We start from the raw sequence: 17,141 nt of genomic DNA, 5'->3' as shown, positions 1-17,141 counted from the left end.
GCCACACATGGCTGTGCTCAGTCAGCACTCAACAGGAGAATTTTAATGTCAAAATTAAAGGTTTAGACTTTTGAGAGTTATGGTTGTTGACTATGTATGTATATTATATACACATACATACATACCTCTCAGAGAGCCTGGCAAGCTACCGAGAGTATCCCACCCGCACAGGCAGAGCCTGGCAAGCTAACTGTGGCAAATTTGATATGCTGAAAACAGTAATGCTAGGTCTCATTCCCCTGACCCTGGAAGAGCCTCCAATTGTTGGAGAAGATAGGTGAGGAGAGGCTGCTAAAATCTCCGGGCTGGGAGGTATAGAGACGTTACTGGTGCCCGCTTGAGTAAATCGATGAACAACGGTACGACTGTGATACTGTGACTGTGAAAGAGCAGAGTTTGGCAAATCCAGTTCTTTTTCACCGTAGCATAATAATAAGACACAACCTTGTGTTTACTAATTTATAGAAGGAAAACTAAAAAAAAAAAAAAAGAGTTCACTTACCAAAGCTTCTGTTTTCTTTAACAGCTCTTGCTTTTCAGTCTGCAGCTTGGTGATCTCCGCAGACTGTGCATTTAACTGAGACTTTAACGTTGACACTTCCTAAGACAGAGACAAAAATAGTCACACCTAACATTAAATAGCCTTATATTTCACTAAAGAAACACCTGCTTATAGAACAAATCTTTTAATTCCCTTTTTGAAATGCCAAATCTCTGAAGAGCCATTCTTGAAATTCAGGTTTAAAATGGAGAAAATAACACAACTTACTTCTGTTAGAAAACAGAAGAGATCTGATGTAAAAATAATTATGAGTGGGGTTGGGAGAGATAATCTAACAGGCAGGGTGCTGCCTTGCACACAGCTAACCGGGGTTCAATCTCCAGCACCTAACTGGTCTCCTGAGGCCTGCCAGGAGGGATCCCCAAACCAGAGTCAAAAGTAAGCCTGAGTGCTGCTGGAAGCGGCCCCCATCTCCTACCCCAGCCCCCCAAAATCATGACGGTAGAAAAGAAGGGCTAGAAGGAGGAGGTGGCACTGAGAAGTGGTAAAGTTTAATGCATGAATCCCTATCAGTAACATTACTGTACGTCAGGGTGCCAAAACTTTATTTAAAAAGTGCCTGTCATGGAGGCAGGCTGGTAGGTAGGAGGAAAGTTGGGGCCATTGTGGAGGGAAAAGGGACACTAGCAAAGGGATTGGTGTTGCAACACTGTGTGCCTGAAATCTAATCATGTAATCACGTGTCATTAATCCACTTTGTAATCCACAGTGACTAAAAATAAAAACAAACCATGAAAAGCTAATAGGATAAAAAAAACTACGAATAAAACTAAAGTATTAAAAAAACCATTCTCAGATTTTTTTTTTTTTTTTTGTTTTTGGGTCACACCTGGCGATGCACAGGGGTTACTCCTGGCTCTTCACTCAGGAATTACTCCTGGCGGTGCTCAGGGGACCATATGGGATGCTGGGATTAGAACCCGGGTCGGCCGCGTGCAAGGCAAATGCCCTACCGCTGTGCTATCTCTCCAGCCCCCCCATTCTCAGATTTTTAAATACCTGTCTTCTTCATTATTCAATTCTGCTTACACTTGATAAAGCAGGTGTGGGAATAAAAGGGCTATTACTTGAAAAGACAGCACTTAGGTCAAGCTGGAAACTTACCTGTTTCAGTTCCGCAATCTCTTCCGCATCTCTGAGTGATGTTGTCACTAAAGACTGCTCATTCATGTCCGGTGATGTTTGCGAAGATTTCTACAAACAGCACACAGACAAACCATGAAATAAATTCAGTCTAAAGGAATGGGGGAAGGCATTACAAAACTGTACACGTGTAAGTTATGTCCCTCCCACCCCCGTCCTGTTTAGCAATCCTAGTTTTATAACTCAAGGCCATAGTTTGTTCGTTCACTGGCTATTTCCTTGTTTTGAGTGAGATGAGTTCATCTGGCATTTACTTGCTTTGGCTTTTTTTTTTTGTCTGTCATTTCTGTTCAAGATGCAGAGAACTGCATGCTTTCATTTTTTGGGTAGCTATATCAATGCACATATGTTGTGCATAATACACACACACAAACACATAGTGCTCAAGACTCACTCTTGGCTCTGTGCTCAGGGATCACCCCTAATCCCTGGTGATGCTCAGGGACCATATGCAAGTACCCTTGCCCCTATTTCCTTGGCCCCCAAAGGTCATACTTTTAAAACCTCAGCATATGAGGCTGCAGTGACAGTAAAATGGGTAGGGTGCATGCCTTGTACTCGGCTGACCCGGGTTCAATTCCCAGCATAAGATATGGTTCCCTGAGCCCAGTAGGAGTGACTCCTGAGTGTAGAGCCAGGAGTAACTCCTGAGCACCACTAGGTGTGGCCCCAAAACAATAATAAATAAAATCTTAGTATAATAATTCTGCTCAAGTGATCTAGAAAATGATAAGAGCTGGATAAGAAGAATTACTTCTTTACATAATTAAACCTCATTAACATTTACTTACCAACCGTTCGATTAAAGTGTCCTTTTCAGCCAGCTGGCCTTGTAAATGTTCCTGGTTTCTCTTTAATTCTTCTATTTCTTCTAGTAACCCAGGGATTTCCTGTAGCTGAATGCCATTCATCTGGGACCCATCATTGTGTGAACCTTGGTGTTGATTGTCTTTTCCTATGGAAGAGCATGAAACTCTAAAAATCAACATGAGGCTAAAACTTAAATTTTTTTTAACTTTTATATTAGATCCAAATACAAAAGTAAATATGTAATTTAGTTAATTCATTTACTTTCGAGCACTTTTATAAAACATTTAATCTTTTCAAATTAGTGTGTTTACAAAATTGCAATTTCTAGGGTTTGGGGGAGGAAATCAGCAAAACCTTATAAAGACTAAATTGCTGGGGTGAGGAAACAGCATAGGGGCTAAGGTGCACGAGCCCCTGGCTGAGTACTGCTAGGTATCTCCTCTGTGTCCCCTGCACAGTTACAGTTTCCAAGTCAACCCCCCACCCTCCCACCCCCGCCCCAATGACTAAACTGTATGGTTTGGTGATATATGATGAAGACAGCACAGTGGGTTCGGTTCCGTCCAGTAGCTGACTCCCTGAGCCGGAGTTTCAGACTAAGCTGGCTGGGGCCGGGTCCGGGCATCAGTAATCATGATTCTCAAGTATCAAGGGACCATTTAATCAAATAGGTAACAAGGAGTTCAGAGTTTAAGTTGAGGCGATATGTTCGCTGCAGAGGTAACTGAAGGTCAGGGATAGTCTCGTCCACTCCCAGTACCTGTGTGACTTTGCCCATTCCGTAGGACCCATGGGAGGACAAACTCCACTTACCCAGCTGGACTTTAAGGAGATTATACTGGTCCCTGTGCTGCTGAATCTGAGATGCCTGCTGTGTGACTGTGGTCTCAAGGTGTTCGTTCTGACTTTTTAATGTGGAAATCTGCTGCTTCAACTCCTCAAGTTGCAGATCCTGTGGCACAAAACGTTTATCAAGTGTTTTAAAGTCAGACTAAGTAACAATATGAAGATGAGCAGGCTACACAATAGACTGGCTGAGAGGCAGCTGAGAGGACTGGAGTGCATGTCTGGCTCCGAAGGCCCCAGGTTCAGTCCCCAGCACTCGATCAGGTCGCCTCGCCAAGCCCCTCAGGCATCTGTGTGTGTGACCCTTGCAGCCTTCAGCAATACAGAGCAGCAGCAAACTGCCTGGCCTCAAATCCCCCCCTGCCTCTCCGGCTGGACAACTAGGGATAGAGCCCAGGCCCCATGAGCACCGTGTAGGAGCGCCCCCCAAATTAGAGACTGTATTGGGTCAAGTACTCAATACCTCCAAACACATTCATGGCAGCAACAGCACACTAATGTGCACCAAAGCTGCAAAATTGTGAGATTTCAAGTGAAGTGTGGCAAAGTCTGCACTCATTTGTGGAGTATAGAATAATATCACGTGAGGCTGACACCCAAGGACAAGTAGATACAAGGGCCAGGAGGATTGCCCCATAGCTGGAAGACTGCTTCATGAGCAGAGGGGAGAAGGCAGATGGAACAGAGAAGGGATCACTAAGAAAATGATGGCTGGAAGAATCAGTCGGGACGGGAGATGCATGCCGAAAGTAGATAATGGACCAAACATGATGACTTCTCAGTGTCTGTGTTGCAAGCCATAATGCCCAAAAGCAGAGAGTATGGGGAATACTGTCTGCCATGGAGGCAGGAGGAGGGTGGGAAAGGGAGGGTATACTGGGGATATTGGTGGTGGAGAATGTGCACTGGTGGAGGGATGGGTGTTTGATTATTGTGTGATAATAACCCAAACATGAAAGCCTGTAACTATCTCACGGTGATTCAATAAAATTAAAAAAAAAAAAAGTGTGGCAAAGTCTAGCGTCTCATGGTAGTTCCGAGGCAAGTAGGGAGAAATGGCAGTGGGCAGGTATGGGAATGGCCAGGCCAGGACCCCATTGTACAGTCCGCCAAAGCATTTAAGCACTTTACACTTAACTATTAACCTTAGTAAATGTACATTCATATACACGTGCATGGTTCTAGTAACATGAAGAAAAGATTACATAACAGAACATTACGAATAGTAGGGGGGCTGGGGCTGGAACAATAGCATAGCGGGAGGGCGTCTGCCTTGCACGTGGCCGACGCGGGTTCGATTCCCAGCATCCCATATGGTCCCCCAAGCACTGCCAGGAGTAATTCCTGAGTGCAGAGCCACGAGTAACCCCTGAGCAGCGCCAAGTGTGACAAAAAAGCAAAAAAAACCCCAAAATACTGGGGGAGAGGTGGAGATGTTGGGACTGGGTCATGTTACAGCAAGTAGGGTGCTCGCCTTGCTCACAGCCGACCTGGGTTTGGTCCAGAACCCCAAATGTTCCCACAAGCCCACTAGGAGTGATCCCTGAGCACAGAGCAAACCCTGAACACCACCAGGTATGACTCTCCTCCCCCACACTGAAAACAAAAACAAAAACAGAGATGTCAACTCTCACTACCCTATTATTATTAAACTATTTACTAATTTGTTTTCTTATTTTTCCAATTTGCAACCCCACCATGCCCAGGGCTTACTCCTGGCTCTTGTGCTCAGGGGTCACTCCTGCTGGAGGAGCTCAGAGGACCATATGGCATGTTGGGGTTAGAACACGGGACGGCAGCACGAAAGGCACGTGCTCTACCCACTGAACTACTGTATTATTTCTTCACTCACCCTCCCTGCCAGCCCCAAGACTAAGTTCTATCACTCTCTTTTTGGTTTTTGGGCCACACTTGGCCATGGTCAGGGGTTACTCCTGACTCTACATTCGGGAATTACTCGTGGCAGTGTTCAGGGGATCAAACTCAGGTCGCCGTGTACATGGCAAACGCTCTCCCTGCTATCTCAGGCCCAACCTCTCTCTCTCTTTAAGAATTTCCCCTGGCAGGATACACAGCACGGTGGAAGGCAAGGGTGGCCAGGACCCCCTCTTCCAGGGTGCTTTCTCACTGGGGATCCCTCAAAACACAGTCCTGCCTTGGCAATGTGGGTGGTGCCAGGGCTTGGACTCCTGGTCTTATGTTTATTGGACAAATGCTTTCAGCGAGAGGTTCTCAAACTTGCCTCCGTACCTGAACAGCTTTTACAATTCCTGGCTATCTTTGGGACGGAGAGATGTTCAATGGGCAGGAGAGCAAATTTTGCATGCAGGAGGCCTGGGTTTGATACCCGGCACTACATGGTCCCCCCAAGAACCCGAGCAATGAGCCACAAGTAGCCCGTGAGCCGCATCGGGTATGGTCTCCAAAAAACACACAAGCAATCCTGGATGTCTTTGTAACATCCCTAAAAATTGGGTTGAGGGACAGATCACAAGGATGGTAATCACATCAGCATGATTTCGGCGTCGAATCCCTCCCCACCCCTGACACAGTATTTTCAGTTTGTTTAGGTGACTCCAATATGAAATCTACTTTGAAAACCACTGCTTCAGGACCAAGCTTCTAAAAAACTGGGTCACACCTGGCAGTGCTCAGGGCTCACTCCTGGTGGGGCTGTGGGGGACTGTACTGAGTGTCAGAGACTGAATCCGGGTCAGCAGCATGTAAGGCAAGTGTGCTACCTGCCGTATTATCACTAAGGACCGACTCATATTTTTATTCACCACATCTCATACAATGTTGAGTTCCTAACTGGGCCTATATTCACATAGTCCAAGTGTATCCCCTCCGCATTTGAGCTGTCAGGAAGAATTCGTTGCAGAAGTAGGAAAGCAGCTCTCTGGATCGAGCGTCAGCCGCACATACCTGCTCCCGAATCATATTCTTGTAGTGAGACACAATGCTGTCATGCTGTTCCAGGGTTTTCTTCACCTCTTCTTCCTTCTGATCTTCCTCACTGGACTTATAAATAGCTTTAGTTATCACACCTGAAAAAGAAGGCTCATCTGAAGTTTGCTGTGCGCACGGTAAGCACTTTATTAGTGGGGACTTAAACTCATGTGGGTGGGAGGACTTGCAGAGGGCGCAAGCCCGGGCTCAACTTCCTGCACACCATCCCCACGTACGGCCTGGTGTCGCCTGAAGGCCCTTTGGCACCACTGGGCTGTCCCAGGTGACCCCCAGCATCAGAGAGGCCAAGCAGCACCAGAGGGCCCGAGCAGTGTGGCATTCTCAAGCCTTCACGCTGCAGCGCTCAGCCTGGAGAGCCCCAAGCTCTGCTCTGAAGCGCCCCCTTAGCACCACCAGCAAAGAGTAAGTGGGGGCCAAGGTGCTAGTACAGTGGCAGGGCGCCTGCCTACAATGTCCCAGTCTGCATTCGATCCCCGGTACCACACATGGGAGACGACATGGAACCACATATGGGAAGGCGTAATCCCTAAGCACAGAGCCAGGAGTAAGCCTGAGCACTACGAGGTGTCCAATCCCCAAAACAATGACGACAAAATGAACTGGTAAAAACATATGGCCTAAGTCTATAACAGTAAGAAATAATCTTCACAAGTTTCTTGAAAACAAAAAAGAGAACGAGAGCTTGGAGCTAGAGAACCGTACTTCCAGGCTTACCATTCACCGATATGCCTATGTCCAAAATACACACACACAATACAATTATAAGTACTTACTTGTGATTATCAAAACTTTGTATTACCTTCAAGTTCTTTGACCAGCTTCGTAAACTCATGATCGAATACCATGTATTCTGGAGTGGGAAAGTTCGGCTGAGGTTTCTGAGATGCTCTAGAATATAACTCATGTTTGCTAATAAATCCTAGTTTCTCTATGAAATTCTCTTTGCCAATTCTCTTCTCTATTAGTTGTTTTAGCTTCTCTCTACAGAGGAAAGTAGAGTGAGATGCCTAAGAAGTCATGACAAAACAGAGACACGGTCTACATACGCTTTGGCAGAAAACTCGAATTGTGATCTCCTGACACTACTAGCCGGTCATTCCCCATAGCGTCTTCTTCGTACTTACTTCATGTAGTTCTCTAGAGAGTTATCATTGAAGTAAATCGAAATGCCCAACAGAAGGGCACATAAGCCTTGAACCAACTGCTCTTCTTCTCCAAGATTTTCTGCTATCTGTCCTGTGAGCTGAAATCTTTGTTAAGGAGATCAATGATTCATAATATCTAGAATACCTTATCTGAGTTATACATATGTATATAAAATAAATTCAAATATAAGAGAAATTCAATACACGGTCTAGCCACATATACAGATAAGCAAGCACCACCACCATTCAGACAGTTAAAAGAGCTTCAACAACTGGAATATTTAGGGTGATCTCTAATTAAAAGATAGTTTTAGAAATATACATATATCCTACTAAAACGTAAAGGATACAAATGGGACATTAGCTGAATTGTGAAGAAAATGTGTTACTGCAATGGGACAGTTACTCAGCCAGGTACAAAGCAACATTAATAATCCAACTCTTGTTTGTATTTTGCTTCCCTGCAATAGACAAGTTGGCATAAATCTCCATTCATTTAATTTTTTTCTTCAAAGTTAAAGTTGTCCTAAGGTCTTTACCCATTTGCAGCTAATAAAACAATTTGAGTAGCTTATAAAACATGTGTCAGAAATGCATATTTAAAAACTGAACTAAAATCATTCCTGTGTCTTCTGCAAATGGTACTTGCCCAAATCAACAAAGAGCAGAAATTAGAATTGATTCATGTGCGCAGGCATATCCCAGGTTATCAAAAATTCTGTTAGTGGAAAAGAAAAAATCTGTGGTATAGAAGAACTTTATTATGTAGTTGCTTAAACAAAACAAACCCCTGAAATTCAAACCTGAAAGCTTTGTAACAGTAGCTCAGAGTGATTCAATTAAACAAACAAATCCTAAAACAATTTATAATCATATAGATCTGCTTGGCAAATTTATAGTGCTTAAAAAAAATTCTAAAATAAATAGGAACTTTTAAAGTCAAGGGAAAAAATACAACAAAATAGTACCATGAATTAGTCAATTTTCATTAAAAAACAGTATTAACAGGCCAGATACAAATTCACCAGCTACATTCCAGATAAAAAGTTACAAACACAATCGAGTAAAAAAAGGATTTTTTAGATTATTTAATTGTACCAAACTATAAACTATACTCCTGCCAAAGATAATAAATGGCACTAAAAATAGTATGTAACTCAAAATTAGTTTTCTAAATTTTAATATAACACTTATATCTTCTGTATGGAATATTCTCTTAGATCAGAACATTTCTTTATCACTATAACCTACACTGTTTAAGATAAAAATATGAAATTGTTTGAAACAAAATAATGAAAACTAAGAGAGAGCTGTTTGCTAGAGGAAATTTGAGAATATACCTAAAATGCTACTATTCAAAGATCTAGATAAGGAATAAGATTTAAAGTAAACATGAATGTGTTTAAAAAATTTTCTGTGCACTAGTATCACTGTCATCCCGCTGTTCGTGGATTTACTCGAGCGGACACCAGTAGCATCTCTATTACACTCAGCCTCTCCTTACTTGTCTTTCCCAACGATTGGAGGCTCTTTCAGGGTCAGGGGAATGAGACCTATCATTACTGTTTTTGGCATATCGAATACACCAAAGGTAGCTTGCCAGGCTCTGCTGTGCGGGAAGGATACTCTCGGTAGCTTGCTGGGCTCTCTGAGAGGTATGTATATATCTGTTACTGTATTTGGGATATGAATATGCCACAGGGAGCTTGTCAGGCTTCCTGAGCGAGCAATAGACTCTCGGTAGCTTCAGGTTTTCCAAGAGGGAGAACTAGGCTATTAGTTATCTTCCAGGAGCTTGGTTTTATGTTCTAATTTTATGAACCTTGATGCCAATATTTCAGAGGTTCTACAATCAAAGTATATTTAATACTGAATTAAACAAATTTCAAACCAGATCTCTTCAAGTGGTTTATAAAGTAAGATTATTTCATAACACCTTATTTCATGAGGTCTTATTTTTGCTCTTTCTTTGCCTCTTATGCCCACAACATATCTTTATGTGTCCCATGTAAACTGGAAGGTTAAAAAAGTTACTCTTAATTACAGTCCTATGAGCTATAAAAACCTTACAATTAATTATTCATTATGAATGGTTTGTTGATTTCTCTTGACTATATACACAAATTCGATGAGGCAGAACACCATTTGGAAGTACACAAATAAACCACAGTGTCTGCACATGGGCATCCTCATCACTGGCTAATGTCTGAGTAAACTAAAATGATCTTAGAGTAAAATCTGAGTCTTCTAGAAATCTGCCCTTTGCAGTGCAAACTGAAAGAAGAGCAAAGCCAAACTAATGAGAAACAGGAGAGATGACAGTACACAGTGCGTAAGGTGCTCGCCTTCCACTCAGCTGACCTCAGTTTGATCCCTTGTACCCCGTATGGTTCCCCCACCCCTGCCCCCAGCACCGCCAGGAGTGATCCCTGAGCTCAGAGCTAGGAGTAAGCCCTTAGCACTGTTGCGTGTGATCCCCAAACAAAAGAAACAGAAGGTGGAATAAATACCTCATTAACTATAGCAACAAAAAGATGAGTACTCAAAAAAAAAAAAAAAGGAAAAAGAAAAAGATGAGTACTCAAGAATAAGCCTATGCAAGAACGCACAAAAACGAATGAGAAAAACTTTAAAACACTTTGGAACACAAAGGGAGGCATATCAACAAAAAGATACCACGGGGTTTGTTGTTGTTCTGGGGCCACACTCGATGACGTTCAGCGGTTGGTTACTCCTGGCTCTACACTCAAGAATTACTTACATCTGGCATTGCTGGGGGACCATAGGAGATGTTGGGGATTCAATTCAGGTTGGCCGCAGGTGAGGCAAATGCCCTCCCCACTGTACTATCATACTGGCCCCTATGACACCCATCTTGCATGCAAGGACCCAGGTTTGGCCCCTAGCACTCTTGGTCTCACAAGCACTGTCAGGAGTAGCCCCTGAGCACCTCCAGTCGTGGAGCCTCCTGCCCCCCAAATTAATGTGATCTAAATAAAAATACCAACAGGTGGGGTCAGAAAGATGGAACAGCAGCTAAGGCACTTTACTTGCATGTGGGTGGCCTGGGTTCAATCCCTGGCACCCCATCTAGTCCTAAGCCCAACAAGAGTATCTCTGAGTGATCTCAGAGCCAAGAGTAAGCCCTGAGCACTGCCAGATGTGATCCAAAAACCAAAACCAAAACCAAATCAACATCAGGGAACACTGAGAAATATTACAGTGGGCAGGGTGTTTGCCTCGCAAGTGGCTGGGCTGGGTTCAGTCCCAGCATCCGACGTGGCCCCGTGAACACCACCAGGAATGATCTGTAAGCACCAGTGGGTGTGGCCCCCCAAAACAAAAATGACAGGTAGTTTTTTCTTTCTACAACTTAACAACTTGGTTCTCAGGCTCACAGGGAAAAATAAACAAGACTAATGAGTGAAAATAATAAAGAGGTAAATACAACTCATGGAAACAAAGGAACAAAGGGGGGCCGGAGCGATAGCATGGCGGGTAGGGCGTTTGCCTTGCACGCTGCTGACCCGGGTTCATCCCTGGCATCCCATATGGTCCCCCAGGCACTGCCAGGAGCAATTCCTGAGTGCAAAGCCAGGAGTAACCCCTGAGCATCACTGGGTGTGACCCAAAAAGAAAAAAAAAAAGAAACAAAGGAACAAAGGGATAGAATAAAAATCCATAAACAAATAAAAATCTGTTCATGAAAAAAGTAGCACATAATCATCAGCAGTTAGAGATGGACTTTTTTTTTTGCTTTTTGGGTCACACCCAGCGATGCTCAGGGGTTACTCCTGGCTTTGCACTCAGGAATTACTCCTGGCAGTGCTTGGGGGACCATATGGGATGCCAGGGATCGAACCCGGGTCAGCGGCGTACAAGGCAAACGCCCTACCCGCTGTGCTATCGCTCCAGCCCCAGAGATGGACTTTAAAAATGGGTATGTATACTGTTGCCCTGCATGTATGAGCCCTGACAGCACCAAAGAAATCCAAAGACTTGTTGGGACAATGAGATAAATGTATAGAGAAAGATCAAAGGACCAATATCTCACACAGTTGACTGAGAAAAGTGAAACAAGATTTAAACAAAAAATGAAAGCAGAAAGTATGAGATGAAATCAGGAACAAGCTAGAATCTTGAGGTGGGGGGCTGAGGAGACAGCTCAGGATTTGTGTGGGAACTCTACACACTGGAGGTCCAAGTTTGATCCCTGTCACCACATGGCTCCCTGAGTACCCTCAGGATGACCCCTGAGCACCAGGCCAGGAGCAGTCACCTGAGGATCCTGTTTGTCTCCAAACAAAAATAAAATCTTTGAGGTGGGGAAGAAGCCTTGAAGATTTTCTATGTGTGACTTAAAATGCAGAGAAAAATCTGTGGCCTAGAGAGGCAGCTCAACAGGCCCGAGCAGTGCTCTGCAGGCACAAGGCCTGGGTGTCGTGGGCAGCACTGCATGTCTAAGTGCGGCCAGGAGCAGCCCCTGAACACTGCAGGTCGTGGACCCACCCAGCCCCGATCCCTCCACAAAAAAAGCAAAAGGAAAAGGTCTGAGGCGTCAGAAAGTGGCATAGGGAGGAGAGCACATGGCACCTCACAGGCCCCAGGAGCACCGGCAAGTGTGGCCCCACACCTCATCACTGGGACAGAAAACGGAATCTACAGGCCCACACAAAAGAGCCGAGGATTGCTAGGAGTGGCCCTGTCCTCCTGAACACCTTGGGGACTGGGGGGAGTGGGGGTGGGAGTGGGGCTGGGGTGGAAAAAAAATCATCTGTAACAAAGCACCAAAGTCCAAAGACAAATTATCTGTCAGCACGGAAAATGACAATGATAACTCATCACAGAGGAGTTAAGTTACCTAATGTTAAAGAATTCTTAGGAGACAAGGCATGATTAACAACGGAAAATGGGTAGAGGAGATAAAACACAAGGGCTGGGCATTCATGGAACTCTATGTAGAAACACATTCAAGTTTTAAGAAAAAGAAATGCAAAATTCTTTTTTTCTTTTTGGGTCACACCCGGCAATGCACAGGGGTTACTCCTGGCTCTGCACTCAGGAGTTATCCCTGGTGGTGCTCAGGGGACCATATGGGATTCTGGGATTCGGACCTGGGTCAGCCGGGTGTAAGGAAGAAATGCAAATTTAAACTTGGAACAGTTTTCAGCTCTTTGCCTTGTTTGTTGTGGGGCCTCCCTGACTATGCTCATGGCTCTATGCTCACGATCAGTCCTGGGGAGGTTTGGGGAACCATATGACCTGCTGGGGATTGAACCTGGGTGTGCCACATGCAAAGCAAGAACCTTACCCACGGTGTTATCTCTCCAGCTCTGATTTTCACTCAACAGATTGGCAAAAACATGCTTGACTGCATGCTATAAGGTCCAAGTGAGAAAAAATAATCTAGTATGCAACTATTAAGTGAAGAAAATCCCAAAATGCAGAATAGTATGTAAAAGTCACTCTGTAAGACAACAGAAAAATGGCAATAGAAGGCAGGAAATTTGGACACAGAGAGACCAAGATATTTTATTGTATATGTTCTTATTATTAACATTTCAAAACTGTTATTATTCATCTCAGGAGAAAATAATTCAGCTGGAGAGACAGTACAACAGGGAGGTTCTGCCTTGCATGGGGTTCGATCCCCAGTACCACATAAGGTTCCCCAAGTCCTGCCAGGAGAGATCCCGAGCACAGAGCTGGTAGCAAGCCCTGAGCACTGCAGGGCAGAGACACGGCCACTCCCCACCCCTCGCTCCAAATAACCCTAGTAATTATTATTCTTAAAGGACTGAAGTTTTAATTCTAAGAGAAGCTGGGAATAAGAATAAAGTGTTCTACTGTTTGTTCAAACTTGTACAAATGCTAGCCTGGTCCCGTTCCTCATTTAGTAAACAGAAGCAGCAGGATGAAATGTACTCATACACAGAGCTAAAAGGGCAAACATCAAAACTAGAGCATGAGGAATTTACTCCTTTAAAAAATTTTTTTAAATTAACATTTATTTTACTTATTTATTCATTATTTTGGTTTTGGGGCTACACCTGGTGATATTCAGAGGCTACTCTTGGCTCTGCATTTAGGAATTACTCCTGGTGGTGCTCAAGGAAACATATGGGATACTTGGGGACCAAACAACCTGGGGGCAAGGTCAGTGCCTTTACCTGCTATACTAATGCTCCAGCCCCAGATGTAATATCTTGGTTCTACAATTCAATGGCCATGAAACCTTGGACAATTTATTGAACTTCTCCTCAGCCCTAAATTGGGAGGATACTTAATTTCCATCTCACAGGGTTGATGCACATGACCTCACCTGGATATGAATGAACAGAAAGGACTTAGCACCACAGGGCTCTACAAATACCAAACTATTATCATCCCTTTCCTCTCTGTAAAGAACAGAACTTAAGCCCCAAACTTCAATTATATGTCAGAATAAAGCTTGAAATGGGAAAAGAAAAATAGCAATAGTTGGGTTGTATATACATACATAAACATATTACTTTTACTTACTATTATACATATAGATATTTAATTATATATGATATGTATATGTAATATACATATATATAAAAAGTATTTTAACTTCAGAAAGATAAGAGTGGTTCTTCCAAACTGGAAACATTAAAAGTAAGGACCGTGCAATACTGTTCTTATGTACAAAGTATATTATTCTGGTGTTTACAAAACCCGGTGGAGAGACCCCCAGGTTGGTCATGTGCAAGGATAGGGACCTACCTACATGCTTTCCCACCCTGTTATTTACAATAAAGAAAAATCAGAGATAATACAAGGTCCAAATAAAAGAGATAATTAAATTCTGGTATATTCAATAATATAAACTGATAGTGACTAAAATTTTAATACCATGAAAAATACTTAAAATAAAAATTCTATCAGTAGTGATACTGGGGTAGAAGATTGAGGGACATTATTTTCTATTTTCTTTTTCTCTAAATTTTCCAAACATAAAACTAAAACAAACTATATATTTTGGGGGGAGGGGGTGCACACCTGACGATACTCAGATGTTACTCCTGGCTCTGCACTCGGGAATTACTTCTGCTCTGGGGACCAGGTAGGATGCTGGGGATTAAACCTGGGTCAGCCATGTGCAAGGAAATCGCCCTACCTGCTATACTATCTCTCTGGCCCCTAAAGCAAACTGTTAAGTATTGTCAAATTGCTATAGTAACTGTTCAACACATCATCTCAAAATGTTAATAAAATCAACCCAACAATATCCCGTTCAAGAAACTCTATGTGGGGCCAGAGCGACAGTACAACAGGCTTTAGGGCATTTGCTTTGCACAGGGCCGATCCGGGTTTGATCCCCAGCATCCCATATGGTCCCCCAAGCACCACCAAGAGCAATTCCTGAGTGCAGAGCCAGGAGTAATCCCTGAGCATTGCTGGATGTAATAAAAACAAAGGCTGTGAAAACATCCATTTCTTTTTTGGTGGGGAGAGTTGGATGGTGGTGGTGGTGCTCAGATCTTACTGCTGGCTCTGAACTTGGGAATTACTCCTGCTGAGGCTCAGGGGACCATATGGGGTGCTGGGAGAGAACCCCAGGCTGGTCATATGCAAGGTAAGAGACCTACAAGCTCTCCCACCTGTTATCACTTTATGTTTGGATGGAATTATTTAAAAATAAACACCTACGGAGCTGGGGACATGGTTCAGAGGTAGAGAGCTCTACTCTGCATGAGGATTTCAACCCCAGTGCTACAGGATAAAAGAAAAAGTGTAAAATAAAAATAAACAACTAAAACATCTAGGACAGACAAAAGAAAGCCCTTTGAGACACTGTGACTAAAACTATAAACTATTCCTTTCGTTAAATGGTTACATGAAAAAAGATATCTTTAAGTAAAGAACTCTTCCTATTTCCCTTGAACTTATTAATTACTGAGATTTAGAAAATCAATTGGACAGTGAAAAGAAAATTTCAGAGCATTCTTGCGGCTTAGTTACCAGAAATCATTAGGTTTTCTAGATGGGAGAACACCACTAACAAAATAATTAAATCTACATCGTATTTTTACTGTATGCTCTTAATTTTCACTACTATATTTCTCTTTTATTACCATTAAATTTTATGAATAAAAATTCCTCTTATTTCGACTTTTGCATTTCAACTTTAGTATTTTTGCACCAAATAGTGCAAAATAAAAAAAAAGTTAACATTTTAAGCTTCTAGAGCTTAGGTATGATCCAATTGTAAGGTGTGATCTGAGTCATTTTCTAGTGGTGGCTTCTGGGAACAAAGAATTCCCTAAAAAGGGGCATGGAGACTTTCTCTGGGGTTATAAATATGTTCTGTATCTTATTTTGGGGGTGGTTATAGAGGTATCTGAGATATATTCGATCATCAAAGATCACTAGATCTAATGTCTATGCATATTACTGTGTGCAAACTGACTTCTAAAAATATTGTCTTCTAAATTTGGGGGTGCTGGTTTGGGGGCCATTCCTGGCTGTCCTCTGGGCTTACTTCCTGGCTCTGTGCTCAGGGATCCTTCCTTGCAGGGCTGCTCATGTTAGGCTGCAAGGCAAGTGCCTTATACGTGCACTATCTCTCCAGTCTGTTTTCTTTTTCTTTGAGATGTCTGACATAGTTACAAAATATTTTTCCTAATATCAAGAACTTGGTAGGCTAGATCTGCCAAATGCCTCTGTGTGGGTTATTAATGTGCTGACTCATGTTCATATACAAGACACAGTTGCCAAGAGAACCTCAATGATTACTAACCACCCTGCACCGTTAAACACGTGCCCATATGAGCAATATATAGTTCTATTTTGGCCGATCACTCCACAAAACAAATCAAAACTGAACATGCTCCCCCAGTATCGTCCATAACTTATCCCGGGGGCGGGGACTACAGCAGGCAGAGCGCATGCCAAGGAGAAGCCAGGCCTGGGTTCAATTCCCAGCATCCCAGCGTCCCGAGCACCACTGAAGGCAGCTCTCAAGGACCCCACATGACCAGGTCACCTGGGTGCCCTCACCACTGCAGGGCACGAGCAGCATCGTACCCTCAGCTCAGCTGGCCAAGAACTGGCAGTGGAGACCTGGGACCTTGTGAGCACTACTTGAGAGGCTCCTCTATGCACACCTCCCCCACAACACAAAAAAGCCCACTTATTGGTAGTTGTAGCATACTGGCTCCATCCTAAAATAATCTTTAATATTTCATTTAAAATCTTTCCCATTGCAAAATTATACTTACTACTGTATATTTTTCAATAATCCAAGTAATATAAAGACCATCAGATTTTTTTTTGACATAATGATTAACTAAAGGAAAATAAACAACCCTGGGGGCGGGGGGAGGTGAGGTGAGGCAGTGTCAGGGGTCAAACCTGGGGCCTTGCCCATGTTTGACCTGCAATCTACCCATTACATCCCTGAACACTAAAGTCAAACTTCTTTTTTTTTTTTAAAGTCAAACTTCTTAACCCACAATTTCACTGCCCTCTGAAATTATTTCAGGGGAAATAAGGAAGTTTGAGTGAAAACACACACAAACACACACAAACACCAAGAAACCAAACCAGGGAGTTTCAGAAAGTGCAAGCAGCCCAAGAATGCACAGGGCAGGTTAAGTGAAGCTTCCAATCCCCTAGTTCTTAGTAATACCACAGCAGTA

The 17,141-nt window shown here is 43.2% G+C and overlaps 1 protein-coding gene across 2 annotated transcripts in view; it reads right to left on the bottom strand.

Moving 5' to 3' along the window:
- The window catches only part of USO1 (USO1 vesicle transport factor), an 80,003-nt gene that overhangs the window by 6,479 nt on the left and 56,383 nt on the right, over positions 1 to 17,141 (bottom strand). For both annotated transcript variants that reach the window (XM_055140391.1, XM_055140392.1), the window contains 8 exons: positions 7,827 to 7,937; positions 7,456 to 7,574; positions 7,131 to 7,312; positions 6,287 to 6,408; positions 3,329 to 3,467; positions 2,497 to 2,660; positions 1,667 to 1,756; positions 503 to 601 (listed from right to left, as the gene is read on the bottom strand). In XM_055140391.1, the coding sequence (XP_054996366.1) occupies positions 503 to 601; positions 1,667 to 1,756; positions 2,497 to 2,660; positions 3,329 to 3,467; positions 6,287 to 6,408; positions 7,131 to 7,312; positions 7,456 to 7,574; positions 7,827 to 7,937 (1,026 nt within the window). The remainder of the gene's footprint in view (positions 1 to 502; positions 602 to 1,666; positions 1,757 to 2,496; positions 2,661 to 3,328; positions 3,468 to 6,286; positions 6,409 to 7,130; positions 7,313 to 7,455; positions 7,575 to 7,826; positions 7,938 to 17,141) is intronic.

Source organism: Sorex araneus, chromosome 5, assembly GCF_027595985.1.
Source record: "Sorex araneus isolate mSorAra2 chromosome 5, mSorAra2.pri, whole genome shotgun sequence".
Classification (NCBI taxonomy): domain Eukaryota; kingdom Metazoa; phylum Chordata; class Mammalia; order Eulipotyphla; family Soricidae; genus Sorex; species Sorex araneus.
This window is presented reverse-complemented; position numbering and strand designations above follow the sequence as displayed.